The 25518-nt window shown below is 55.1% G+C and overlaps 3 protein-coding genes across 17 annotated transcripts in view; 1 reads left to right on the forward strand and 2 right to left on the reverse strand.

Moving 5' to 3' along the window:
- On the reverse strand, positions 1–5507 carry zbtb14 (zinc finger and BTB domain containing 14). 5 transcript variants are annotated; one of them, XM_053860252.1, is made up of 11 exons: positions 5048–5505; positions 3964–4632; positions 3792–3868; positions 3541–3711; positions 1642–1737; positions 1407–1547; positions 1101–1345; positions 712–797; positions 428–567; positions 266–361; positions 1–194 (listed from the first exon to the last, which is right to left on the reverse strand). In XM_053860252.1, the coding sequence occupies exons 4-11, from the start codon at positions 3640–3642 to the stop codon at positions 63–65; spliced, it is 1038 nt and encodes a 345-aa protein (XP_053716227.1). In that variant the 5' UTR covers positions 3643–3711; positions 3792–3868; positions 3964–4632; positions 5048–5505; the 3' UTR covers positions 1–62. The 5 variants fall into 5 exon arrangements, with proteins under 5 accessions (XP_053716227.1, XP_053716226.1, XP_053716225.1 ...); XM_053860251.1 differs by having other exon boundaries at positions 1101–1327; positions 3792–4052; positions 5048–5507; XM_053860250.1 differs by having other exon boundaries at positions 3792–4100; positions 5048–5506.
- LOC128756066 (band 4.1-like protein 3) lies at positions 4575–14028 on the forward strand. Of its 11 annotated transcripts, none has more exons than XM_053860233.1 (19): positions 4597–4776; positions 4890–5744; positions 8161–8254; positions 8313–8471; positions 8536–8640; positions 8697–8739; positions 8814–8889; positions 8954–9075; positions 9134–9230; positions 10116–10203; positions 10538–10690; positions 10766–10863; positions 10938–11490; positions 11553–11597; positions 11661–11840; positions 11906–12235; positions 12369–12410; positions 13665–13730; positions 13795–14028. In XM_053860233.1, exons 2-19 carry the CDS (start codon positions 5701–5703, stop codon positions 13798–13800), a joined length of 2301 nt encoding a protein of 766 aa, XP_053716208.1. In that variant the 5' UTR covers positions 4597–4776; positions 4890–5700; the 3' UTR covers positions 13801–14028. The 11 variants fall into 11 exon arrangements, with proteins under 11 accessions (XP_053716207.1, XP_053716199.1, XP_053716210.1 ...); XM_053860227.1 differs by having other exon boundaries at positions 4599–4776; positions 10938–11110; positions 11165–11490; positions 11906–12410; XM_053860224.1 differs by having other exon boundaries at positions 4583–4776; positions 11906–12410.
- lama1 (laminin, alpha 1) overlaps positions 13999–25518 on the reverse strand; it is a 19606-nt gene continuing 8086 nt past the window's right edge. The window contains exons 22-64 of the mRNA XM_053860223.1: positions 25276–25456; positions 25074–25210; positions 24777–25010; positions 24564–24707; positions 24298–24471; positions 24023–24208; positions 23813–23940; positions 23546–23666; positions 23331–23471; positions 23146–23264; positions 22969–23058; positions 22705–22898; positions 22488–22630; positions 22322–22417; positions 22134–22245; positions 21908–22064; positions 21615–21825; positions 21412–21528; positions 21169–21332; positions 20976–21105; positions 20840–20912; positions 20607–20714; positions 20361–20543; positions 20140–20294; positions 19933–20076; positions 19114–19247; positions 18872–19022; positions 18679–18803; positions 18456–18606; positions 18246–18390; positions 18029–18170; positions 17840–17954; positions 17619–17771; positions 16483–16637; positions 16228–16416; positions 15975–16158; positions 15794–15900; positions 15531–15720; positions 15300–15449; positions 14841–14994; positions 14635–14768; positions 14330–14543; positions 13999–14246 (exon numbers count right to left, since the gene is read on the reverse strand). Of these exons, the coding sequence (XP_053716198.1) occupies positions 14092–14246; positions 14330–14543; positions 14635–14768; positions 14841–14994; positions 15300–15449; positions 15531–15720; positions 15794–15900; positions 15975–16158; positions 16228–16416; positions 16483–16637; positions 17619–17771; positions 17840–17954; positions 18029–18170; positions 18246–18390; positions 18456–18606; positions 18679–18803; positions 18872–19022; positions 19114–19247; positions 19933–20076; positions 20140–20294; positions 20361–20543; positions 20607–20714; positions 20840–20912; positions 20976–21105; positions 21169–21332; positions 21412–21528; positions 21615–21825; positions 21908–22064; positions 22134–22245; positions 22322–22417; positions 22488–22630; positions 22705–22898; positions 22969–23058; positions 23146–23264; positions 23331–23471; positions 23546–23666; positions 23813–23940; positions 24023–24208; positions 24298–24471; positions 24564–24707; positions 24777–25010; positions 25074–25210; positions 25276–25456 (6390 nt within the window). The 3' untranslated portion in view covers positions 13999–14091. The remainder of the gene's footprint in view (positions 14247–14329; positions 14544–14634; positions 14769–14840; positions 14995–15299; positions 15450–15530; positions 15721–15793; positions 15901–15974; positions 16159–16227; positions 16417–16482; positions 16638–17618; positions 17772–17839; positions 17955–18028; positions 18171–18245; positions 18391–18455; positions 18607–18678; positions 18804–18871; positions 19023–19113; positions 19248–19932; positions 20077–20139; positions 20295–20360; positions 20544–20606; positions 20715–20839; positions 20913–20975; positions 21106–21168; positions 21333–21411; positions 21529–21614; positions 21826–21907; positions 22065–22133; positions 22246–22321; positions 22418–22487; positions 22631–22704; positions 22899–22968; positions 23059–23145; positions 23265–23330; positions 23472–23545; positions 23667–23812; positions 23941–24022; positions 24209–24297; positions 24472–24563; positions 24708–24776; positions 25011–25073; positions 25211–25275; positions 25457–25518) is intronic.

Genomic DNA, 25518 nt, shown 5'->3' on the forward strand with positions numbered 1-25518 from the left:
TTAAAATGATTCTTTATTATCAGTGCAGTCATGAGGTCCAGTCCGGTGGAGAACCCTGAGAATCAGCTGATGGAGTCCAGGTGCTGCTCCTCGGCTGCCATGGCAACAGCCTGCAGAGTCTCCGCTTCACTCTGAAGGTTCAGGTGCTTCCTCTCACTGTGCATGTTGTTCTCATGGCGCTTGAGGTCTGACGCCTGGAGGATGAAACACAGGTGTGTCAGCCGCGGGGCTCCCCTGCTCCGTCTCCTCTCAGAGTCCAGCAAACCTTGGCGAACGCTTTGGTGCAGGACTGGCAGACGAACGGCTTCTCTCCTCGATGCCTTCGCTCGTGGTCCTTCAGGTGAGACTTGTGTTTGAAGGCCTGCGGCAAAAGCGCTAGATGAGAAGGCAGGTGTGTGGAGGACAGACTGCAGGGAGCCACAGGCACCTTGTCACACAGCTGGCAGGTGAAGGGCCTCTCGTTACTGTGGACCCGCTCGTGTTTTTTAAGGTCCGGCGCTCGAATGAAGGACTTCCCGCAAACCTCACACCGATACGGCTTGAACCCGGCGTGGATCTTCAGGTGCTCTGGAGGAGCAGGAGACCAAATAGAAGAGTGAAGGTTTCTGCTCCTCACCAACAACACTTCCAAACAGCAGAAGAGGGCCGCGGCACAAGTCACACCTGGGACCTCTCACTGCTGGTGACGGTGGTGAGGATGTGAATCCTTACCTTTCAGGTGCGCATGTGTGGTGAAAGCTTTGGAGCAGATCTCACAGGAGAACGGCCGCTCAGCTGAGTGAAGCTTCTCGTGTTTCCTGAAAGTAACACGAGACATGGTGAGAGAAGCCTCCCTTCATCCACGTCACCACCTTCATCTACAGACATTCACTATTGGACGCCACGCGAGTCAGGAGAAGTCACCGAAGGTGTTTTATTGTCCCAGCATGGCGGCCTCCACCACCACCTTCATCATCCTCCCTCGTGCACGAGGTGGGACCAGTGGAGCAGAAGACGGCATGATTTCCACTGAATGTTTCACTCTGCCAGTGAGTGAGTCACATGAGCGTCATCACCCCCCCCTTCCCTCCCCCCACGAGCGTGAGAGTGGTGGGTCACACCTGAGTCGGGTCTCGTCCAAAAAGGTCTTGCCACAGCCCTGGCATGCCAGCTGGTCCCGGGCTCCGTAGAGCAAATACTCAAACTTCATGTCGGCGGCTGCAGTGGACCAGCTCGGGGTCTGCTCGTCCTTCACCCCCCCGATGCTCTCGGCAAACGTCAGCGTTTGTGTGGCGTGATGCTCTGCGCCCAGATCTTTGGGCTCCGTCTCCATGTCAGTCACCACGTCCTGGTCATAGCAGGTCACCTGACGGACACCAGTCAGCTGAGGACACATGCACACCGGAGGGAAGGGGGGGGGGCTGTACCTTGTGGACGTCCTCATTGGTCAGTTCCTTCAGGATGGCCTCCTGGACACGAAGTGCAGAGGTGGGAGACTTATCAAGCTCCTGATTGGCTGCAGTGTCGACAAGGTCATCGGATGGAGGCGAGTCATCGTCGACAAGAGCCTGGAGCCACACACACGCACGCACGCGCACACACACACACGCGCACACACAGGTGAGGCCGTGGAGAGGAGAGCGCCGGGCTCAGGGGTGGTACCTCAGCATCGGCAGCCAGCTGCGCCTCTGGAGGCAGCGCCATCTTCACAATGTCGTAAGGAAACTTGTCCTTGTCCTCAGCCGTCACGTCTCTCTTCTGAGGGAAAGTCGGTAGCATTCTTCACTGATCCAGGCATCTCAAGGTCACGTCCTGACAGGACACATGCTAACCAAGCGCCGACCACCACAGCCACTGCACGACAGCGCGGTGAAGCCACAGAGCTAAGGGAACAGGCTCCACAGAAGAAAATGGCCCACACTTGACTCCTGCTGTTACAGATCTGCCCTTGTGAACGGACGGAAGTGAGTCCATAAATGGACTGGGACGTTAGAGGGAAACCTGCAGCGCCACATGCAGCCATTGAAGCAGGGGTCATGACCTTTCTGATCCTGGGGCCCACCTTTTCCCAAAGAAACGGCCCATTCAAGGCATGGAACAGATTCTTTACTGTGAGTAGTGCTTTCTGAACGACTGATTTGATTTGTGATCAATAACCACACACAGAAACAAACCAGAATCTTGTGACATGACATGAAACCATGTGATCAGCGGAAATATATTTGTCATGGAAAAGTCCAACCAGCAGCAGAAGCAGGTGCAAGTCATGTACATCGAATTTACTGAAGACAAGAAGAAGAAAAAAACAAACCGTTGAGAAAATTGGAAAAACTGTACGGCAGGAATAATAGTCTGAATAAAACAAATATCATCAAATATCTTAATATCCTACAATATGTTCTATTTCATAAATAAACTCCACAGAAGATGTAGAGTAAATGAAAGTATCGCCATAAAATGTTACTGCATATGTATGTAATTAAAACTGCTCCAGCAGGTGCTTTCATGAACAGGGTTGACTGTAGAGGGCGCCACCACTTTCTTCATCATTGTTTCTTTCCAAGAACTTCTCCATCTATCTATCACAGATCTGCAGCTGTCAAGTCAAGTCACTGACTCACTACTGCCACCACGTGGCTCATGTGCTGTATTCAAACTGAGCGTCTCACGGCCCACAGGTGGAAAACAAAACCTTTCAGCGGCCCTCTAGGGGGCGCTCGCCCAATGGTCAAGAATCACTGCATTAAGGGTTCGCAGAGGGAAAACAAGTCTGTGTGTTTCAGACTTAACTGACACCAGTGAAACATTTGCAAGCCAACAGATCGGCGCACGACACATCAGTTGTTTTCTTTGGAGACCGCTACTAGTCGTCCACGGCATGTTGTACTAGTTTGGATGTGCATGGTGAGACAGACACTGAGCTGATGACGCCGCAAAGCTTTGTTTAAAAACACGCACACAGCAGACGTGCACCTCGCTCTGACCCTGGTGCCGCTCTGACCCTGGTCCTGCTCTGACCCTGGTGCCGCTCTGACCCTGGTCCTGCTCTGACCCTGGTCCTGCTCTAATCCTGCGCCCCGCTCTGACCCTGGTCCTGCTCTGACCCTGGTGCCGCTCTGACCCTGGTGCCGCTCTGACCCTGGTGCCGCCCTGACTGTGGTGCCGCTCTGATCCTTGTCCTGCTCTAATCCTGCACCCCGGTCTGACCCTGGTGCCGCTCTGACTGTGGTGCCGCTCTGATCCTTGTCCTGCTCTAATCCTGCACCCCGGTCTGACCCTGGTCCGATCTGACCCTGGTCTTGCTCTGACCCTGGTGCCGCTCTGACCCTGGTCTTGCTCTGACCCTGGTGCCGCCCTGACTGTGGTGCCGCTCTGATCCTTGTCCTGCTCTAATCCTGCACCCCGGTCTGACCCTGGTGCCGCTCTGACCCTGGTGCCGCTCTGACCCTGGTGCCAGCTCAGATCATGTCCCGTCTGGCGAGGTGGAGCTATGCAAATGTATTTTGACTGGACTAAACTTGGACATCCTCCGGCTGACACTGCATCATGGGTGAGACTCACCTGCGAGCAGAGTTTGTCTAGAAAGCGGATTCCAAGAATCTGTCCCGAGGACATCATCAGGTTGACGTCTCGTCTCTTCACAGAGATCTTGGACGTGTACATGTAGTTGAGGACTTCTTCGAAGATGTCCGAGCGGATGAAGTCGATCTCGATGACAGAGGAGTTGTCCACCTGCAGGCAGAAGACACAGGAGGAAGTGTCGCTGCTTCAGAGGACACACGCGGGCGCTCTGCTGTGGACGCTCCAGGCACCTCATGCTTTTTGAAGAGTTTCTTGAAGTACTTGGAGCAGGCGGCGAGGACGCAGCGGTGGGCACGGAACTTGACGTCTTCAACGACAACAGCGATGTCACAGTGCTCGCCCTCCAGCCGCTGCTCATTCAGCAGCTTGAGGAAGATGCTCTTGTGTTCATCGTCCACATACTTTAACGTCTCCGCCATCGGGCCAGCAGAGAGCGTGCGCCAAAACCAGGTCCGGACTTTCACTGCGGAGGATGGAGGCGGGACGACAGCCTGGTGGATGGACGAGATGGTAAACGTTGAGCGTCATCCTTTGTTTCACTGCCAGAAAACACGATTTGGAAAGTCTCAAGGAGGTCACGTTCTCCACCATGGTTCCTGTCTTTGAGGCCACAACAACTCGCAAAGTTATGGAGGGATTTGGATTCATCTTCCGGGAAATAGGAAGAGTGATTGGGATCGCCACCTGGGTCCGGGAGAAAGAAACCATCTTTGGCACTTGTGGGTGCAACGCTGGAAAAAGAGATTCTGCTGGGGTGAGCAGAAGCTGCTTGGTAGAGGTTTGCACTCTCTGAGTGCAGCCCTCGTGTGTCGTTCCACAGGTTTCATACAATGATCCCTGACTCGTCTCATGCCAGTGGATTAAACCTCCGAGGGCTCAGTACATACTTTACTTGAAGCCTCAGTCCGCTGAGACACGCACTTCAGAAGGTGCCGGACGGGTTCATTCATTCACCCCGTGAGATGCCGCTGCGTGTTCATGCGCCTCCAACTTCACGCGCGCGACATGTGGCCGCACGCCGGCGCGACATGGCTCGCTCTGCGGCGGGAGGATCCACACCGCACGCCCAGCCTGCGGACACGCGCACAGTCACTGGCACGACACTCGCCTGGAGCCGGCGGAACCAGCAGCACCGGCCCGAACACCCGGACCTTAAGCCGGAATACAGCTAACCTAGCGAGAGCTAACGCTACCGCCGCTAGCTCTCAGGCGAAGGTAACGCAGGCGAAGCCCGTCACTAGATCTGAACTGGGCCAGTACAGCTCGGTCTGATGACTGGCGCAGCGCCGGACAAAATGGCGACGTTTAATCTTCCGATTGTTTCCCAGCGCCGTCCCCGGGACACGCAGGCACGCGAGCAGCGGGGCCGCGGCCTCTCCGCGGCCAGAAGCTCGAGAGCGCGCAGGCATCCCCGACACGATCGGCGCGGGAGCCGGAAGAGAGCGCGGCACCGAGGGAGAGCGCGGCTCCGAGGGAGAGCGCTTACCGGGACTGCGGTGCTCCTCGGGGGCTCCACCAACACTTAGTCCGCTTGTTGTTATTGTTGAGGACGAGCAAAGACCGGAAGACTGCGGGGGCACGCAGGCGCACCAAAGATCTGTTAGACAGGCGCACCAGGACGCATGCGCACAGCTCATAACTTCCCCAGTGCTGGTTGTGACCGAGGACCGGACTGGGGCCGTGGCACGAGCGTGGACGGTGCGAGCACGGGCCTCCCTTTCATTTCAACCTGCTCAGCGTCATTCATGCTCCTGGCGCTGCACCGATGGCGTCCTGCGGGTCAGACTGAGCTGAGCTGAGACCATTCAAGCGTTTCAAGTGTTTGAGCAGGACGTGTGTGGACGTGTGTCCCGAGCCGGCGGAGCTCCGCGCTCTGCTCCTCAATAAACCGTGAAACTTCTGTGCCCTCTTTCTTCTGCGTGTTTCCTCATCACCACCGCGCGTCTGACTTTCGTGTGCTGACCTACTTTGGCTCTGTTTGTAGAGTCTCCACCGTCGATCATTGGTCGACTCTAATCGCTTCCAACATCTGGAAGCTCCTCCCCCGCGGACATTAGCAGGTCCTGCTCTGTGGGGGCGGGGTCTAATCTGTGCCCGCCGCCACCAATAATCCAGCCGAACAACAACTGCCTTGAAACAATGGTCAAATGCGTTGAGAGTTCTCCGAGTCCACCAGAGCTCAGGTAGGATGTGCCACATTCCCTTCAAATACGACCCAGGCTTCAGAGAATCCTTGCTTTACTGCTGTAAAACTGATAATATAGTGTGAGCTGCTGTCGGATGATGATGATGATGGTGGTGATGAAGATGATGATGATGATGGTGATGATGAAGATGATGGTGATAATGATGATGATGGTGATGATGAAGATGGTGATGATGGTGATGATGATGATGATGATGAAGATGAAGGTGATGAAGATGATGATGGTGATGATGAAGATGATGGTGATGAAGATGATGATGGTGATGATGAAGATGATGTGATGATGATTATGATGGTGATGATGAAGATGTGATGATGGTGATGATGAAGATGATGGTGATGAAGGTGGTGATGATGATGATGATGGTGATGATGAAGATGAGGGTGACGAAGATGATGATAATGATGGTGATGATGATGAAGATGATGATGATGATGATGGTGATGAAGATGATGATGGTGATGATGGTGATGATGAAGATGATGAAGATGAAGGTGATGAAGAAGATGATGATGTGGTGATGAAGATGATGATGGTGATGATGGTGATGATGAAGATGATGGTGATGATGATGGTGATGATGGTGAAGATGATGGTGATGAAGATGATGGTGATGAAGATGATGGTGATGAAGATGATGATGATGAAGATGATGATGGTGATGATGATGATGATGGTGATGAAGATGGTGATGATGATGATGAAGATGATGGCGATGAAGATGATGGTGATGAAGATGATGATGATGAAGATGATGATGGTGATGAAGATGATGATGGTGATGATGAAGATGATGATGGTGATGATGAAGATGATGAAAGTGATGGTGATGACGATGGTGATGATGAAGATGATGAAGATGATGATGGTGATGATGATGATGAAGATGATGGTGATGAAGATGATGATGGTGATGATGAAGATGATCATGATGATGATGGTGATGATGAAGATGATGATGATGGTGATGATGAAGATGATGATGATGATGATGAAGATGATGATGATGGTGATGAAGATGTGATGATGGTGATGATGAAGATGATGGTGATGAAGGTGGTGATGATGATGATGATGGTGATGATGAAGATGAGGGTGACGAAGATGATGATAATGATGGTGATGATGATGATGATGATGAAGATGATGATGGTGATGATGATGATGATGATGATGGTGATGAAGATGGTGATGATGATGATGAAGATGATGGTGATGAAGATGATGATGGTGATGATGAAGATGATGAAGATGATGATGATGATGATGATGGTGATGATGAAGATGATGAAGATGATGATGATGATGATGATGGTGATGATGAAGATGATGTTCATAACGATGAAAACCTAACGAACGTGTTCTCTGTTGCCGTCGTGCCGGATGAATCACTTCTGTCATTTGCACGGTGAGTCTCTGTGTCACACAAACGCACTCACACACGCGCGCTCGATTCACATTCGTGACTGTGATGTCGAGTGTTTCGGTTTATTGCGAATCGCTGAAATGAAGGGCAAATTGAACGATTACGACGTCATCGCGTGGTGACGTTCGCGCCCAGTCTTGTGACGTCAGCGGAACGGCGCAGCAACCGTTAGGCAGCGGAGAGAGGAGCGTCCTGTTGGAGGACAGGTAAAGCGGATGACGCTGCGGATGCGCGTGAGAGGAACACTCGAATTGCGTGCCGGATGGGTCGCGAGACGGGTGCGGCGAGAGGGAGTTCGCTCATCCGGAGATGGAGTTTGTGATGCGTCGTTCGTTCAGTTCGTCTGTGGCGTGCGTGTTGCTGCAGGACCGCGCGCGCGTGTGCCTGTGTGTGTGTGTGTGTGTGTGTGTGTTCTTTGGCTGGATATAATTGTGACCTTCTTAACCTCGTTTTTGCCGGTCCCCACGAGGTTAATCCCCAGTGTGAGGGTGTTGAGCTCCAAATAACCGGGTCAGGGCTCCAGTCTGGTTGAGAGTCCTGGATCAGGTGAGCCATGTGTTTTGGATGCTTCGGTTTAGCGGGAGAGGCTGGGAAAGGGTGATGGCCAGGAGAGGTCCCCACAAGGACAGAGCGCGAGAGAGGCAGGCCGGCACGTGTGTGTGTTGCTGCTGCAGGAGCGTGCGTGCCAACACCCCTCTGCTCCGTCCCACATGTCCTGGCTGAGCTCCCCTCGGCTCCTCCCTGTCCCGTCATCAGCCTGCTGCGCCGCTGCTTCAGAAGGGCTTCCCTGTTGTGAGTCAGTCCCCAGTCCTGCTGGCCTCTTGACCTTTGAAGACTGTGTCCCGCGCGCATGACGCCTGTCACCTGCAGCTGAGCTGAGCTCAACAAGCTGAGGCAGAAAAGTAGCAGTGTTGTTTCCAGTGGTGGCAGTGATGAGAGGAAGCAGGTGAACTTGTGATGTGGCAGGTGCACCACCGTGATGGCTGGGTCAGGTGACTCTCTGGCGACCGCGCACCTGGAGGACGACGCTCACACTGAGGAGCAGCTCACGCCACAGAGGGTAAACCCTTCACCTTGACCCGCAGCCTGCAGGTGTTCCTAACGTCCTGTCTCCCAAGGGGGGCGGAGCCACGCCTTTACCGGCCGACGACTCTCTGAGCCGTTTCTCGTCCAGCAGTTGGATCACGCGCTCGCCGCCCAGAACCCGTCGCAACTTCCGAACCATGATCGCCAAGGTCACGCTGCTGGACGGCTCCGTGTTCTCCTGCGCGGTGGAGGTGAGACAGGCGAGGTGGGCGGAGCACGCGGACGGACGCTCTGCTCAACTTGTGCCTTTGGCAGAAAAGCGCACGTGGTCAGCTGCTGTTGGACCAGGTGTGTGAGCACGTCAACCTGCTGGAGAGAGACTACTTTGCCTTGTGCTTCCTGGACGCTGACAACATCAAGGTACCTGCCCGTCTCGACCAGCCCGTCTGCCTGTCTCACCCCTCTGCTGTCTCCAGAACTGGCTGGATCCAGGGAAAGCGATGAAGAAGCAGGTCAGAGGTCAGTGTGGGCTCACCGGTCTGAGGGCGGGGCCAGGTGACTGCTGTGAGCAGGCTGCTTCTGTCACCACTCAGGTGTTCCCTGGAACTTCACTTTCAACGTCAAGTTTTATCCGCCGGAGCCCGCCCGCCTCTCTGAGGACCTCACCAGGTACAGCAACGCAGGTCGGACACGTGTCCTGCCCGTCCTCTCATCGCTTCTGTTTGATGCGCAGGTACTTCCTGTGTCTTCAGCTGAGACAGGACATCGTGTCAGGACGGCTTCCTTGTTCCTCGGCGACGCTGACTGCGCTGGGCTCGTACACCGTCCAGTCAGAGCTGGGCGACTGTGACCCGGGTCTGTCTGTCAGACACCTCGCTCTCTCGCTCTGTCTAACCCGTCCTGTCCTCCGCAGAGGGCAGCAGCTGCGAGAACATCACGGAACTGACTTTGGCTCCAACTCAGACCAGAGACTTGGAGAAAAGGATCTGTGACCTTCACAAAACACACAGGTGACCTTGGTTTTCTCTCTCACGCCAGCGTCTCTCTGACCGAGTCTGGATGTCAGATCGCTGCAGGTCTCAACTCAGTGAGGGCTTTGTGAGGACCTCATGTTTGTTCATCAAGGGAACAAATGCAGTTGGCTTGCGTCTGCAGCAGCTATGGGCGTTGCAGAGCAGGAAGTGGTTCTTCAGTCGCTGACTAGAGGAAAGCCCCTAACCCTAACAGGTGACACTCCTCCGGGAGAGTCGCCGGTGGTGGAGGGTTTCACTGCCAATCTTGTGAATCAGCCGATTCAGCAGCGGGTGTTGCTGTGTGACGGTCGCTTCGTGTTTTATTGTGGAGGGCAGCTTCCTGTTGGCCTTGCCTTCCTTGGCTCTGCCTGGTCTCCAGGAGCTGGCGTGGATTCACAGGCTACGGAGTGACAGGAGCTCTTCCACAGCCTCCGGTCACCTGCCTCACCGCAGGCTGCCACGCCCACTGAGAGTCCAGTGCAGGGGTCGGGCACTGTTTTGACTGAGAAACTCTGCATATTGTTGACCTTTCAACTCTGAATACTACTGAACGGAAGAGCCACACTTTTAGAGTAGAGTGGACTTGGGGCTTGAACATCCAATAACTGTGTGGGTGCAGCCGGGTCCCATCACTCTCAACAGTGGCTCGGAGCTAAACAGTTCCCATCATGCTTTGCAGTCCAGTCAATGATGCGCAGCACTTGCTCGCTGCAGGTCAAGAGCAGCACACTTGACTTGGATCATGGGTACTCAACTTAACTGCAAACTCCATGCAGAAATGCCAGAGTGCGAAGCAGCCGTGTGGCCCTCCGTCACATGGTCTGTCATATGCTGTAATAAATGATCTGTAGTATGTGTGTGTGTGTGTGTGTGTGTGTGTAGGGGGATGAGTCCTGCTGACGCTGAGATGAACTTCCTCAACATTGTCAAAAAACTCTCCATGTACGGTGTTGATCTTCATAACGTAAAGGTACACACACTCACCCCGCCACACACACTGAAGACGCCATTGTTTCTGTGGGGACCGCTCATGGCCATCAGCCTTTCCCTGGCCTCTCACCCTTAGCTTGACCATCCAAAACACCTGGCACTTGTGGGGGCCGACAGAAAGTCCCCACAAATAGCTAATGGTCCCTACAAGGAGGCGTCTGAGAAGACTGACTATACAATACCACACACACGCTCAGGGTTTTTCACGTGAGTTGGAAGACATGAAGTGGTCATGTGACCGTGGAGCTTGTCTTCTGGCTCGCTCAGCTGCGCGTGAGACGGCACCATGTTTCTCTGTCTGGCGCTGTGTGCAGGACTCGGAGGGCGTGGCCATGATGCTGGGCGTGTGCAGTAGTGGCCTGCATGTCTACAGGGACAGACTCAGGATCAACAGGTTCTCCTGGTCCAAGATTTTGAAGATCTCGTACAAAAGAAACAATTTCTATATCAAGATCCGACCTGGAGAGGTGCGTGATGGCTCCACGCGCAGGACACACGAGACACTCTGACACACACGCACGCGTCATCTCTGTCCTCTTCAGTATGAGCAGTTTGAGTCAACCATCGGCTTCAAACTACAGAATCACCGAACTGCAAAGAGACTGTGGAAGGTTTGTGTGGAGCACCACTCTTTTTTCAGGTCAGTGGGGTCCGTGTGTGTGTGTGCGCGTGTGCAGGTCTTTGTGTTGCTGAGTATAAATGTCCTCATTCTAGGCTGCTGTCCCCTGAAGAGACGCCAAAACGCTCTGTGTTTCTGGGGTCCAAGTTTCGGTTCAGTGGCCGGACTCAGATCCAGAGTCGCAGAGCCAGCGCTCAGATATCAAGACCTGCTCCCCATTTCTACCGCAGCATCAGCAAGAGGAACCTGAGCCGCAGCCTGGACGGCGGTAGGCCTCAGATGCAGCACAAGTGTGAGCAAGTTCATGACTGTGGCTGTGCAGATCTGGGTGCAGGACTGGATGCTGCAGCGAAGGCAAGTGACCTCAGCAGCAGCAGAACTCTGGAGAGCAGGATGGAGGAGGAGGTCCAGGTCACACAGGAGGTCCAGGTCACGGAGGAGGCTCAGGTCACGGAGGAGGCTCAGGTCACGCAGGAGGTCCAGGTCACGCAGGAGGTCTGGGTCACGCAGGAGGCTCAGGTCACGCAGGAGGTCCAGGTGATGGAGGAGGTCCAGGTCATGGTGGAATTGCACAGGACGGATGATGTCAAGGAAGAAGACAACGTGACTCCTGAAAGTCCCTCAAGTCCTCAGAAAGGCGACACCAAGGTAGGAGAACACCAGCAGGCTCCTGCTCAGAGCTGTGTCACCAACCACACACCTGTTTCCAGACGGAGACCTCGGATCCAGCAGAGGAAGACCTCAGCCACACTGAGGTACGAGGTCGTTCCCATGGCCCAACAGTGGACTGACACACGCTCTCCGCCACATGTCTACAGCTGACGCTGGGCAGCCCGGAGGAGGCTCCCAATCCTCTCACTACCATCAGCGAACTCCGCCGCTGCTTTCTAGAAGGAGATGGCCTTTTGGCAGACCAAGCGGTGACGGAGTGGGATCGACGCTTGGCCTGCAGACGAGCCGACGACTCTCCGATGATTGAACCCCTGGAGCCAGAGGAGGTAGGAGCGTTCGGCAGATCCGTCACGTGAACAAACCTCTGATGCTCTTCCTGTCACATGACCAGGAGCAAATGCATGCCCGTGTCAGCCACGATGTCCAGCAGGCAGCTGGAGCAGACAGTGATGGAGGGGAGGATAGCGTAGGCAGCGATGCTAGCAGCCGGGACAGTGATGATGTCATCAGTGTGCTGGACGCCAGAGAGTCTGAGGAGTCTCTGGAGCCGGAGGCCTCAGCAGGCCTGCTCCCAGCGCTGTGCTTGGACCTCCATCGCCATGACGATGAGAACTCGGAGCACTTGGAAGATCCTGCCGAAGGTGCTCTCACGCATCCACACAGTCAGCCCACAGTTGACCCGGATGAAGACGAGGACGATGACGGGACGACTCGGCAAAAGGTGGCGCAAGTCCTTCCTGTCCCCCTGAGCCAGCATCATAGAGCCCTTCTCTGGTCCAACCCGCTCACCCCAGCCGTCCTCCCAAGCTGCCCCCGTCTCTCCTCCTTGACTGACAGTGTTGTCTCTTCTGCAGCTGGTCCTGGAGGCCCCTGTCATGAGGAAGTCACCATCAGGGGTGAGGATGGGACTGTGTCTGCTCCTGGGTTGGTCGGCTTTGTGACCTCAGTTCTGTTCCGCCTCCGCTCCAAAACGGGATGGTGTTGCTTCTTCTTTAAAAAGAGGCAACACGTTAGAGTCACTTCGCCGATTCAAAGTGTCTGTTCTTCAGAAGGAAGAGTGGTGTGTGTTGATCACAAACTAAAAACACCAGACCAGTGCAGCCTGCCTGCCACGACAGGAGCGATCAGCACATTGATGCAGCTCCTGACAGAATCCATGATCCACTCACCCCCGTCATTGTCACAGCAGTGCGCCTTGCCCGAGGACACCACGGTAGGAAGGAGCGGGATTCACACCACCAGCCCTGCGATTCTCGGGCGACCGCCTGAGCCCTATAGCGCCGTGGTTGCTGGAGGGACGATGGTGTGGGCCTTATCTCCCGGGTCTCTTGAATGACGCGGGAGTTTTGTGGCCCATTCCACCTCAGGGACTTGTAAAGGGACCTGTCATGCAGATCCTGTTTTGGGTTGAGAAGTAATGTAGTCCTGACACAAAAGGACCTCACACAGCATCATGGGGTGGATGAAGTTCGTATTGCTATCCTCCTGAGGACATTGTGGGGACCTCACCTGGCCATCAGCCTTTCCCCAGCCTCATCCCCTGAACACACGACTCACCTGGACCAGACTGGAACCCAGTTCTTTTGAGGTCTGAACCCTCAAATTGAGGCTAAGACAGATGTCCTCACAATAGATGAACACACACCCAACTCAACCTCCCATTTTTATTTATGCATCCGGAGGTCCCGAAAGTGAGCTGCTGTTTCATAAAAAATGGAAGTCGTGGAACTGGGCGGAGTGTATTTTATCTTCCAGTTAAAGAGGACACAGACAGGAATTTTGCTGTTGTTTTCCAGACAGGACATGGTCAGCAATTGGTTCAGGATCCAAACGTTTCAAGCACTCACACAGACAGAAGTAGACGCTGTCACTGCTCGCTCCAGTGGCCAGTTGCCCTGTGCCTACTGCCAGGGTCACGCCACTCTGTAGGTGTGGGGCCGACGGGTCAGGTGCCCAGTTTGACCAGTGAGGTGTCAGCTGACTCCAGCCCTCAGACAGCTGGCTGGTGCGGAAACCTACGCCCCTATGTGGAGATCTGTGGAACTGCCCGCCCAGCCCTGCCACACAGCGAATGTCGGCCGGTTCATTCCTCTCTGTGTTGCTAGTGTCAGAGCTCGGCTTCTCACCCTCTTGTCTTCTTGTGTCAGTAGAATTCCAAGGGACTGTCAGAAACACGGGTGGAGAAGAGAATTGTGATTTCAGGAGCCAGCGGGCAGGTACCAGATGTGGACCTTTGCACAGCCCTTCAGTGACCTGACCCCAACTCTGCTCCGTTCACAGGACTGAGTTTTCCAGCTGAGGTCCGGCCTGCAAACCCCGCCCCACTCAACTCTTCACCAGTTTTTCATCACCTGGAATACAATCGTTCCGCGACCTCCGTTTAGCCACAATGCAACTGTCCGAAAACACCAAGTCCAGACGGAGTGTCCTGGCTCCTGTCCACAGCCTGCTTTCTTTTCGATGGAGGGTTTGGGTCTATGGACTAATCATTTGAAATAAAACATGGTCAAATGATTTCCTGCTGAATAAGTATTTTTATTGTGCTGGAACACTGGAGACAGCCTTTTCTGGTCGCGATCAGGCAGCGGGACATGAGTTAGGAACCACTCCCAGGTGATGGTGGGCGGAGCTCGGGTCCAGAGCTGCGCTCAGGTGAGGTTTGATGAGCTGGACGTTCTTGAGACAACCCCGGAACCTGGTCCGTGTTGACAGGCAGTTCTGCTTGACGTCATCTGTCAGACAGAGGGTGAGGCGGGTTACACACACTGCATCTTCATCTTCATCGTCACTAAATCTCAAGACGGCGTGCCCTCACCGGGGAATCCGCCCAGATAGACCGGGTTGTTGGTCTCAGCTGAGGTGGACTGCGGGTGTGGGTTTGGGACGGTGTAACTCAGTCCATCCACTGTGAGTGTCAACATGTGCTTGGTCTTTCTCGCCAGCAGGCGGTGCCACTGGCCGTCGCAGAGCAGCGGCCCAGCGCTGCGCACAGAAACCCGCCCAGCACCGTTGTTTACATTGAACACCGCCTGTTGAGACAGGAGATTCAAAGATGGAAGAAAGAGTGAGCCAACAATCGTCAGGAGGACACGGGAGACTTGGTGAAGGTTCATCTCTCACCTGGCCGCTGATCATCTCCAGTCCAATGGCGTCCACTTTTGCACTGCTGATTCCCACCAACACCCCCTCCGCTTTGCTGGTTCTGACGTCCAGAGACATGGTCAGGTCGGAACCGACCTTGAAACCGTCTCTCACTAGAAGACATTCTCAGGTCAGCAGGGCTCGGTTCATGCAGCTCAAGCAGGTGATGCTCAGGTGTCACTCACTGAGGGCAGCAAATCCACTGCCATTGAAGTAACTTCCTGCCTGTTCCAGGGTGAAACAGGAAGTGACATCATGTTTCGCTGCTGGCCGGGAGAAATCCAGACTGGCGTCGTTCACACGAACCGACTGAATGCACCCGGGAAAACTGCTGCTGACCTGAGAGACAAACAGAGGCTGAGTGGGCACTTTTCCTTGTGTTATCCTCGTGTGTGTGTGTGTGTGTCTCTGTGACAACGGTGAGCTTCCTGCTGTGGAGTTAGTGGGCGTGTCTGTATTTACACGGTCACCCTGCCACTGAATTAGTCTGCGTGTGTGTTTTGCCACACTTGAGAGGACCAAGTCTTAGCAGATTCTAACTGGGTTCCAGTCTGGTTCGGCTGTCTTTTGCAGGGGTAGGGATAGAGGGATAGGCTGGGGGAGGTCCCCACAGAACATAAGAAGAAAGAGGTGTGCGTGTGTACATTGATCCTCCTGCTGGCCAGAGTGGCTGGGATCCCTCCCAGGTACAGCTTGCTCTCCACATCCAGCTGGTTTCCTTTCACAGACGCCGACGCCGGAGCGGAGCCGTCGGCAGACAGAGAGATCCATCGGCCGCTCAGCTCAGCCCTCACCTGGCGGACAAACACAGAGGTTGGCAGTCCAGTGAGGGAAGAATCGTCTGACCCGTTCTTCTGCGTGCTCGCTCTACTCACCACGTGCCACTGTCCGTCGTTCACGTGCACAGGTGAGGTCACGGAGGTGGGGCCTCTGCCCAGGTCGACCGACAGGAGCGGCTTTCCCGCCTTCAGACCCAGCAGGAACTGGTCCATGTGCTTGGAATCGGAGAGGAGCAGCATGAGACCGTCCTCCGCCCGAGTTCTGACGGACATCTGCAGCAGCACGCTGGGAAGCAGGGTGTGGATCTTAGTCAAAAGCTGCGAGCCTGGAGCCCCTCAGCACTGCTGTGGACACGCACCTTTTCCTCACCACGCCCGGCCTGATGGTGAAGGTCATGTGACTGTGTCTGGAGGAGCCGAAGAAGGCTGCTGAGCGTGCGACGGCGGGCGCTCTCTCTGGTCCACACTGGTGTGAGCAGAAGAGCCGGCGGGTCAGTGAGAGGTCAGCACGAGCGTGACGCGAGAGCACAGCTCACTCACAGTCAGAGCTCCAGGGCTCAGCGAGCTCAGCCTCGTGGGAGGAGCAGCAGACAGAGCTGCAGAGTCAGCAGTCGGTTCTACATGCTGGTCCTCAGAAAGCACCGTGCTGCCAACTGGCTCCTGTAGAACACACTTGTCCATCTCCACACCTTCATACCTGAGAGCCTCGGAAAGGTCCAGCAGTCTGCAAGTGCCAGAGGAAGTGAGACGAGAGGGACCAGAAACCTCTGGATCTTCTGAGCACCAGACTTACAGGCCATTCATGGCCACGTGTTGGATGCAACCCTGGAAGGTTCTTGAGATCTTCTGCAAGTCATGTGGGAGACGTGTGTCTCCTGCTGGCAGCCCGCCGATGAAGAGGGTGGAAGGAGAGAAAGGAGCGAGTCCTGGAGGCAGCGCCACAGACTTGAGGTGGCCCTCGTCCACATGCACGGCCAGAGACCTCAGAGGGAGAGTGACGTGAGCCAGAGAAGACACCACCGGCCCAGGCTGACAGAGATGCACCTACTTTCTGTTGACTTGGACGATGGCTGAGTGCTTCTGACCGTCTGCCAGCGAGCTGCCGTTCAACATCCTCACTCTGACCACGTGACGAGCAGACTGGCCCACTTGGCCCAGCTCCGCCTTCAGAGAGCCCGAGTCCAGAGAGACGGACAGGAACTGCTGAGCGAGCAGAAGCACAAACCCCAGCAGGTATTGGTCTCATGTCAAGACTAGTGTCCAGTTCATAGTTGAAGCGTGGCCAAGGCTGCACGAGCGCTCAGTGGTGAGGGCCCCTGCTGGCCTGACCAGGAATCACGAGCAGATTTAGCATCAAAGCTCATTTCATTGTTTCACGGATTCCACGACTAAATCCACGACAGACCCTGCGTGATATATTGATATGATAAATAGTATCTCCCTGTGTTGTTTTTCTTGGTTGGGCTTCCGAGCCATTCACAATTCAGCTGGCCTGCGTAGCCAGGCTGTGTGAAGCCGTCAGGAAGTCACTTTCTGCTGTGTCCTGTCTGTAAGTTAAAGAGGTAAGGGGATCAGCGGAAAAGTCCGGTAGCCCCGCCTCCAGAAAACCATTGCATTTTAAACACTACGTATACGAATGATGCACTGGAGCGGAGCAGTGGGAGCCACGACAAGTCTCGGCACGAATGAAGGCTAAACCCAAACACGTCATGTTAGTGTTAGGTGTTCGGTTCATCCATGTGGCGCTCAGCACTGCTCTGCGTCTGCTCTGTGTCTGGTGATCCAACCAAGCAGTGAGAGTCGCCACCCCACCCTTGCACACATCCTGCTGAAATACGCGTCCATCTGGTGGTGGACGTTGAAAAGGGCCGCCGCTCTTGTCGCAGCGTGTGCGGGCAATGACGCCGACTTCATGAGGAGAAGTGGCTCGCGGCGACCAGAACACGACTGTGTATTGCGGTCCCTCACTGATGGGCCAGTGGCCTGGCAGCCCCAGGAGCTTGGGGCGAGGCCCCGTGCAGTTCTAGGCTCAGAGCTTTGCCTTGAAAAAGACTGCGTACCGGCTTCGGTTGGCACATGACGTCCCTTCACCCTCACCATCATCATCACCTTCATCACCATTATCATCTTCATCAGCACATCATCATCAACATCTTCATCATCATCTTCATCACCTGCACTCACCTGTGTTGGAGCACGGGTTTCACTGAAGGCGCTCAGCAGGATTCCTGACAGGTTTTTGGAAGCGAAGGAGAACAGGAGCTCCATGTCCGAGCTCAAAGAGCGGACGGGCGTCTGGACAAAGCCTCCTCTGAAGACTGAGATGCTGCGCACCGCCTGGTGAGAAGAGCTTTGGTGTCAGAAGTCTTCCAAAGGTGTGGGGGGAGGCGCGGTCTGGAGCTCACCTCCAACACACAGCCCTTTCTGACGCCGTAGGAATCTTTCAGGAGGTCGAAGTTGGATCGAGCTATCTCCACATTCTTGATGCACCCAACATAGGAGCGTGAGACCACTGGCCGCCTGGAGGCAGACGACAGGAGGAGTTAGCTGAGCAGCCGTCTGAGGCTCAGTGCAGAGCTCCTCTGCCAGCACACCTGACGGCTCTGGAGGCCGGCAGGCCTCCGATGTAGATGGGATCTTGGTCAGAGCGATTCAGATCTGAGGCCGTCCCTGGTGACTCCGCCTCCAGCACCTCTTTCTCTGATGATTGGTCCGCTGCCATGATGGACAGGTAACCTGGAGCGACAGCTATCCATCAGCAACACGGTGTGGAGCCAAACACTTCTGTCGTCACTGCGGCCGCGCTGGCACCTTTGCGCTTGCTCCTCTGCAACGTGATCTTGTGCCAGACGCCCGTGTTGTACTTCCTGTTAGAGGTCAGCACAAGGGGCCCGGATCCCAGGTCAAAGGTCAGGCGCACAGCGCCATCCACCAGTTCCATGGACAAGTAGTCTCGCTGTGAGTGAGAGGAAACGTGAAGTTGAACTGGCTGAGTTTGTGTGCTGGAGTCAGGCGTCTTACAGTGTTGTTGGAAGCAAGGTAGAGCAACAATCCCCCTGGAGACAGCGTTTTAAATAACAGTACAATGGAAGTGGAGGTGGCTCGCAAAGGTTTCCGGACCACAGAGAATCCCGACCCGTCAAAGTTGAATGCAGTTTCCTCTCCCTGGGGACTGAGAGACCGACAGGATTCAAACAAAGGAGGCCGAGCAGAACCATGGAGACCAAGGGTCACATGACTGCACCTGCTGAAGCAGCCTCCACATTCTCCCTCTCTGCTGATGTAGTTCCAAAGCCCCAGGTTTTTCTCGTTCAGCAGAACTTCTCCAAGACAGCCCTTGAAGGTAGCAGCGTGGAGCCCTGCTGGCCTCTGACACACACACACACAGGATGGTGAAGGCACCTTCTCACAGCGTCTCATGCACCAGGCGTTCTCACCGGCGTCTCAGAGCTCAGTCCACCAATGTGAATCGCGCTGCTGTTGTCCACATCCAGAACTCTGCCAGGCCCCGGAGATGTGGCTGTGACCACCTGAGGAGACTCTGCTGAGTCCAGCTGCTGGACTGACAGAGTTCCCAGTGCTCCGAACCTGCCGTCACCATCATCATCGTCATCATCACCATCATCGTCGTCGCTCCATCCAGTCAGACCTGTAACTGCTCTGGTGACCAACTTCTCACCTGGTAGCATTGATTCTGGTCCATCTGTTGTTGCTGATGTCCAGTCCAGGGAACTCCAGTCTCTGGCTACCTGAGCCAACATCCCACACCAGAGCCACTCTCCCACCGTGCATCTCCACAGCCATGAAGTCCACCTGAGCGCAAGAGCCCAGCACAGCCTCAGACGCTGTCCGTCAACCGACCTCTGCGCCGTGCGTCCTGTCAGCAGCAGGAGCCGAGGCTCATCACGCTCACCTGCTTCTCTGGACTAGTCAGACTAAGAGGCATGGGAATTCCTCTTTTCAGGTTAGGTTTTTTTTGGGACTCACCTGTTCTCTTGAGTTTGATGAAATCAAAAAGACTGTCAATTATGAACCACACGACCAGAATATTCCGCATGTTTCTCGCACCATAGAATCACTCAGTGGACAGTTCCATTTGATATGAGGACCAGACTAAGAGTGGGGGCCATCCTTGATACAGTGCATTGGGCGGACATTGACAATGGAAGAATAAAATGTTTTGGGTTTTTTTTTTAATCGCAAATATATTTTGAAATCAAATTCATCTGATCAATCTTGAATTTCAAGTTCATTTCATTCATAATATGAAGTTAAGACTGTACTACTTTTAAGTGGACTCCCCTTTTTTCTCTCTCTCTCATATATATATATATATATATATATATATATATATATATATATATATATATATATATATATATATATATATATATATACGATCGATGTCAAGTTGGCTATACTCGAACAAGTCACTGTTCTGCGCCGGAGATGACTGAAAGCTCTTGCTGAAAGTGGCACATCTGGGCGTACAGTGTACCTTGGTCCTGCTCCCCAGGAAGAAGAGCAAGTTGTCTGGGCTGGAGGTCTTCAGCGTTAACGTCAGAGTGTTGAAGTTGCTGGACTCCACTTGAGGTTTGTAGGTTCTCACACAGCTCCGATCCACTTGCACAGCCACCTTGATCTGGCGAGAGACTCGGCGTTACATCCTGGGGTCGGAGTGCGTGTGTCAGCGTGGCAGCTCTACCGAGGCGGCTTGTCTTCGCGCCTGGTCGATCAGCTCCCGGATGTCAGACAGGTTCCTGCTCAGAGTTTCTCCCAGAATGTTCAGTGGCTTGAGCCGTCCCACCAGGCTCACTGTGCGAAGCTCCGCCTCTTCCAGCCTCTGCTGCACTTGATAGGCTGCAGAAATAACACCTGGAGTTGTTGGAGTTGCGTTTCTAAACCCGTGACGGTCTGCTGTTGAACCTGCGGTGTGCGTGTGGCTGATCAGCATCTTGGTCTCGTCGACAGAGGCGTTTGTATCCCGCACCGTGGCAGAAGACTCCTCTAGACGCTGCTGCAGTGTGCTGATGCGCTGCAGCGCCACTTGCAGGCTGGAGTGAGTCGCTGCCACTCTGAACTGCGTCCTGCCCACCACAGCCGAGGAATCTAGAGAGAAAGACTGAGGGATGAGAAGTGTCTGTCAAAGCAGCGACGTGTGTCACAACTGACCGCTGGCCAGCTCCTCCAGTGACTGGTTCAGGAGCAGCGTGGCGCCGGATACGCGGTCACTCAGAGCCCTCCGTTTGCTGGAGACCACAGAGACTCTGAGCTGCAGGTCTGGAGGACAGACAGTGAAGAGGATCACACGCACGCACAGGCAGAGTCACTGGCACACACAAGAGAAACAAGGAAGCAGAGACAGTATGGGACATATGGAGGGAAATTTCACAGACGTGACAGACCTGCGAAGCTTTTGTTGAAATGGACACTTCCGTCTAGCGTCGCTCCACCGCTCTCTGAGGGAAGCTGGCCGGCCTACGACATGAAATCATGATGGTGAAGTGACGCACATACAAAGCACCACCCCCCGTCACCTACTCGGAGGAGAGCCGACTCCGCGGAGGTTTCAGCACTGAGAGCCAATGCCTGGGCAGTGTCGATGATGTCAGAGACGCCTAACGGCAACAGGCTGGTGTTCTGAGAGGGCTTCCACAGAGGAGACAGAGAGCTGCGGCGGACAACACGAGACGTCAGTCTCTCGCGACAGTCGCATTTGGACCAACCAACACACCTGTTCAGGGCATGGGCGTGGCTTTGAAGCTGCAGGGCAAAGTTCTCCGCACGGTAAATGCTCTCCAGAGCGTCGGCCATTTTGAGACCTACGATCAGCCTGTGCACTTTCTGTCTCAACAGAGGTCCGAACCGGTCCAGTTCACCAGTCAATACATCCAGCAGCTACACACAAACACACCCAGAGTGAGAGATCAAGGTGTGTGGAGGTGCAAAAGGCTTGTTCGGGATCCAGGTTTCTCACCTGGCTGCTGGTGATCAGATGCTCATTCCACTCGACTGTTTGAGCCAGGAGATGGTGACTTTCGTCCAGCAGAACATCCACGGCGTCACCAGCAGTCGTGACTTGCTGCTGGAGCGGCTGACACAGAAACAGAGGGGCTGTCAGCGTTTAACAGAGCGAGCTGCGGACGGGTGCGTGTGTGTGTGTGTGTGGGGGGGGGCCACCTGGTACTGGCGGGCGCCACTGTGCACAGCCTCAAGCTGAGCACGTGCGCGCGTGCTCTGCAACGTAGCCTTGGTCAGGTCTGTGCTCATGGCTTGCAGTTGCTCCATGTGAAGGCTGAGCTCCGTGGAGAGAGAGCGAAGCCTGTCCTGCGAGGAGCGGTGGCTGGACACCAGCTCCTGCTGGACCCTCCGCAGGATGCTCTCAGAGAAGCTGGGGACACGGCGTAGCAGCAGCGTGAGGGTGCGGCTCGCTCCTTCATCCAAACGTAAGCCACAGGCATCCACACACTCACCTCAGCTCATCCTTGGCACTGATGTCAGCGCCGGAGAGGTCCATCGCTCCCATCATCTCCAGCATGGACTGCACTTGTTCCAGCAGCAGCGTCTGATTGGCCGTGTCTTCGCCGCCTTCCTCGGTCTGATTCAGAAGTCCCGCCTCTGTCACCAGCACTGAAGAGTTTGGAGAAGACGTCAGATGGAGGCGGTGGCTGCGGTGACGACGGTCTGCAGAGGTCTTACGTTGGATGTTGCCTCGGGAACGTTCGATGCTCTCACACAGCAAAGTTCCTCGCCACATGCTGCCATTCACCGACACGCTCGCGCTCCCCACCTGACCGGCTCGGTGTGTCACCTGCCGAGGCCACGCCGGAGTCAGTGCTGTTGTCTAACCACAGCGTGTCACCATGAAGTCACATGACGGAGGATACCTGCTGCATCAGCGCCTGCAAGTCAAGTGCCAGTTGATCTGCTGCTGCCTCCTGCTCGGACAGCTGCAGGGAGACCGAGCGCTTCTCTGCTGACACCTGGAGACACACACACACAGCCAAACTGCCAAATCACATTCATGGAAGGAGGACCTCAGTGAAGGACAACCTGCAGGAGCCTGGTCCGGTTCTCCAGGAGCATCAGCTGATGGTATGGCAACAATACAACAGGACTGGCGTCCACTGACAGACGGTGCTGCTCCACTTCTTCCAGATCGTTCAGCAGAACCCCGGTGCAATCATCGTCACACGCTGGAACACAGCTGCATGTGACAGCAGAACGCTGCGCCTTGATGTCGTGATGTGTGTGTGTGTGTGGTACTCACACACACAGTCCGCTCCCACTGAGACGTGTCGACTATCGCACCAGTCGCAGCGCTGACCAGTAACGCCGAGCTTGCACTCGCACTTGCCGCTCAAACCGTGGCACAGCGAGTGAACCGAACCCGGTTCACTGCAGTTACACAAGCTACACACACCACTGGGCGTGGATGGGTCACCGAAGTAACCAGCCGAGCATCTGGCAGAGCAAAGTCTGGCGTTAGACTGACACAGCAGCTGGAAGCACTTTCTCTGGTCAGGTCACGAACCTTTCACAATACCGCCCCTCATACCCCACCTGACAGGCGGAGCAGCGGAAGTCACCCGGAGCGCCGTCACTCTGGCATGTGGAGCTGAAGCTGCAGACACACACACACACACACACCATGGGCTCGTAATGAGGTCTTCACAAGCTTCGAGCCTTTTGCTGCGTCCTGCTGAGTCACCTGTTGTTCAGCAGGGGGCAGGCGCAGGGTGAACAGTCAGCGGCGGCACCTTGAACGTTACCGTAATAACCTGCCGCACACAGCTCACAATTCCTCCCACTGGTGTGATGCTGACAGCGCTGCACACACACAAGTATTTTGTTGTTGTAGTTGACTCAAACTGCAGCTAAAAACAACATGCTTACCTCACACACTCCCGTCTCCAGGTCGCAACTCGTGCTGTGGTTGTTACAGCGACACGGAACACACGGACGGACTAACAAAGACCGCTGACTGTGAGGCGGCAGCTCCGACTGTGGCTGTCGGAAGTAACCGGGAGCACACTCCTACACACACAAGGAAAAGCACAATGATTTCTGCATATTCCACGGATGCTTTCCCTTCGTCCCTGCGGGATTACCTGACAGGAGAGGCCAGCGTAACCAGCTGGACACTCGCAGGACTCCACCAGCCGGGCGATTCCGGTGCTGAGCTCCGACTCATTCTCTTCGACTGCCGTCTCCCAAGTAATGTTGGAAATCCTTGTGGACAGGCACGGAGCGTTTGGATCCAACCATAGCTACCCGTGGTGCCTGTGTTTTTGTTGTTGTGTGGGATGCTCCGAGGAATATTTTCTTTTTTTGTTCCACTGACACCGGTGTGAGACTGTGTGAGTGTGAGTGTGTACCTGCTCTGCTGAAGTCGCGTTCCATACGAAGCCTTGACCATCACGTACTGGACGTTAGCAAGCACAGACAGATAGTCGTCGTGGCTCACTGGCTTCTCCGAAACAGAGTTGAAGTACTTCCACTTGTGCTGTGAGACAGGCAGGCACACACAATAGTCAAGATGCCGGCGCCTGACACAGACGAGAGGTCCTGGTGCTCCAGGCTCTTACCTCGGTCAGCCTGATGTCATGTTGAGTCTCCCTCCCATTTGGGGGGGCAGCCACATCTGTGTATATGACTAGCTTCCTTAAGGTTCCGCCCTTGATCAGAACTTGAGGCTCCTGATTGGTGAGTCCTGAGCCGTCCTCCGCGTAGAAGACCACGTGGTAAGACAACAGCCCACCATATGACAGCAGCTGTTCGGGAAGACGGATGAACCGACACACATGAAGATAGCGTGGATGGAGAGGGTGCCAGACGGGCACGCTCTGCTCTGTCGTCTCACCTGGTTGCCTTCAAACTGGCTGGGCAGTCTCCAGTAGAGGGGGCCATGGAGTCCGCTGGTGTTCAGCTGCCGGGTGTCCAGCAGAACCGAGTCCCACTGCTTGTAGACTCCGGACCCCACGCCCTGCAGGTTGGACTGGTGGACCGCTGAGACATGCGGATGAAGCGCGCGGATCTGTGAGGACAGGTGTCGCACAGCTAAGCCATCTTGGTTCAATTCTGGTCGGACTCTGGTCCCATAGCGTGGTTTGCTCCGGCAGAACTGACCCTTGTTCTGATGAGGCCGCCGAGTTCTTCGCACTCCTCACTGACTCCGGAACAGAAACACTGAGAACAGCCAGACGGGTTCTCCTCCCAGAGCCCGAAGGAGCCAGCGACGCACTCCTCACAGTGGCGGCCCGACACGCCCTCCTGAAAAGCAAGGCACGTGCGCACGCGTGACTCGATGTGAGGCAGACGACGCTGGAGTCTCTCACTTACCTTGCACACACACTCTCCACTCCCCAGGCAGTCGCACTTTCCAAGTGTTGAGTTGCAGAATGACGACAACGTTCCCGCCATGTCGCAGTCACACGCTGTGCATGCTGGGTAACCATAGTAACCAGTGGCACAGCGACGGCAGTGAGGGCCAGAGAATCCTTCCTTGCAATGGCACTGACCGTCTGTCAGGCCACACTGCTGGCTGACGCTTCCTTCTCCGCTGCATCGGCACGGCTGGGAGAGTGAGAGGTGGATTGTGAACCGCTGAGTGGAAGCGCAGGGGGGGTCCTGGCCTACCTTGCAGCCGCCGACTGGGTCATGACCCCAGTGATTTTCCTGACACCTGTCGCAGGTGTCTCCCATTGTGTGGGCCGGGCAAAGGCACTCTCCCGTCTGAGGGTGGCAGTTCCCTCTGGTGTGCGTACAGTTGCATGCTGGGAAAACAGCCAACGTGAGCGGCCTCAGAGGTGGGAGGGCAGACTGACTGTGTACTGCCTACCGGTGCAGTTGCCCGCAAGGAAGCTGTGGTAACCGTGGCCACAGCGGTCACACTTGTCTCCGGCGATTCCCTCTTTACACTGGCAGTGTCCATCATGACCACAGTCCTCTGAGAGGGAGCCGAGCTGGTGGCAGCCGCAGGCGACGCAGACGCCACTACTGCGCAGTCCGAAGAACCCGGCCTGCGCAGGGGGAGGAGCTCTAAAACGGGCTTGCTCTGGGAAGTCGGCAGTCTGGAGTGGGA

The sequence above is a fragment of the Synchiropus splendidus genome, chromosome 3 (assembly GCF_027744825.2).
Source record: "Synchiropus splendidus isolate RoL2022-P1 chromosome 3, RoL_Sspl_1.0, whole genome shotgun sequence".
Lineage (NCBI taxonomy): Eukaryota > Metazoa > Chordata > Actinopteri > Syngnathiformes > Callionymidae > Synchiropus > Synchiropus splendidus.

What these genes read in the sequence shown, in the direction of transcription:
- zbtb14 (XM_053860250.1), bottom strand. Translation starts at nt 3,980, where the DNA reads ATGGCGGAGACGTTAAAGTATGTGGACGATGAACACAAGAGCATCTTC. An exon ending in AACTCTTCAAAAAGCATGAG is followed by an intron (nt 3,712 to 3,791) that starts GTGCCTGGAGCG and finishes TTCTGCCTGCAG; the next exon opens with GTGGACAACTCCTCTGTCAT. An exon ending in GCACCAAAGCGTTCGCCAAG is followed by an intron (nt 195 to 265) that starts GTTTGCTGGACT and finishes TTCATCCTCCAG; the next exon opens with GCGTCAGACCTCAAGCGCCA.
- LOC128756066 (XM_053860224.1), top strand. Translation starts at nt 5,701, where the DNA reads ATGGTCAAATGCGTTGAGAGTTCTCCGAGTCCACCAGAGCTCAG. An exon ending in TCAAGATCCGACCTGGAGAG is followed by an intron (nt 10,691 to 10,765) that starts GTGCGTGATGGC and finishes TGTCCTCTTCAG; the next exon opens with TATGAGCAGTTTGAGTCAAC. An exon ending in GAGCACCACTCTTTTTTCAG is followed by an intron (nt 10,864 to 10,937) that starts GTCAGTGGGGTC and finishes TCCTCATTCTAG; the next exon opens with GCTGCTGTCCCCTGAAGAGA.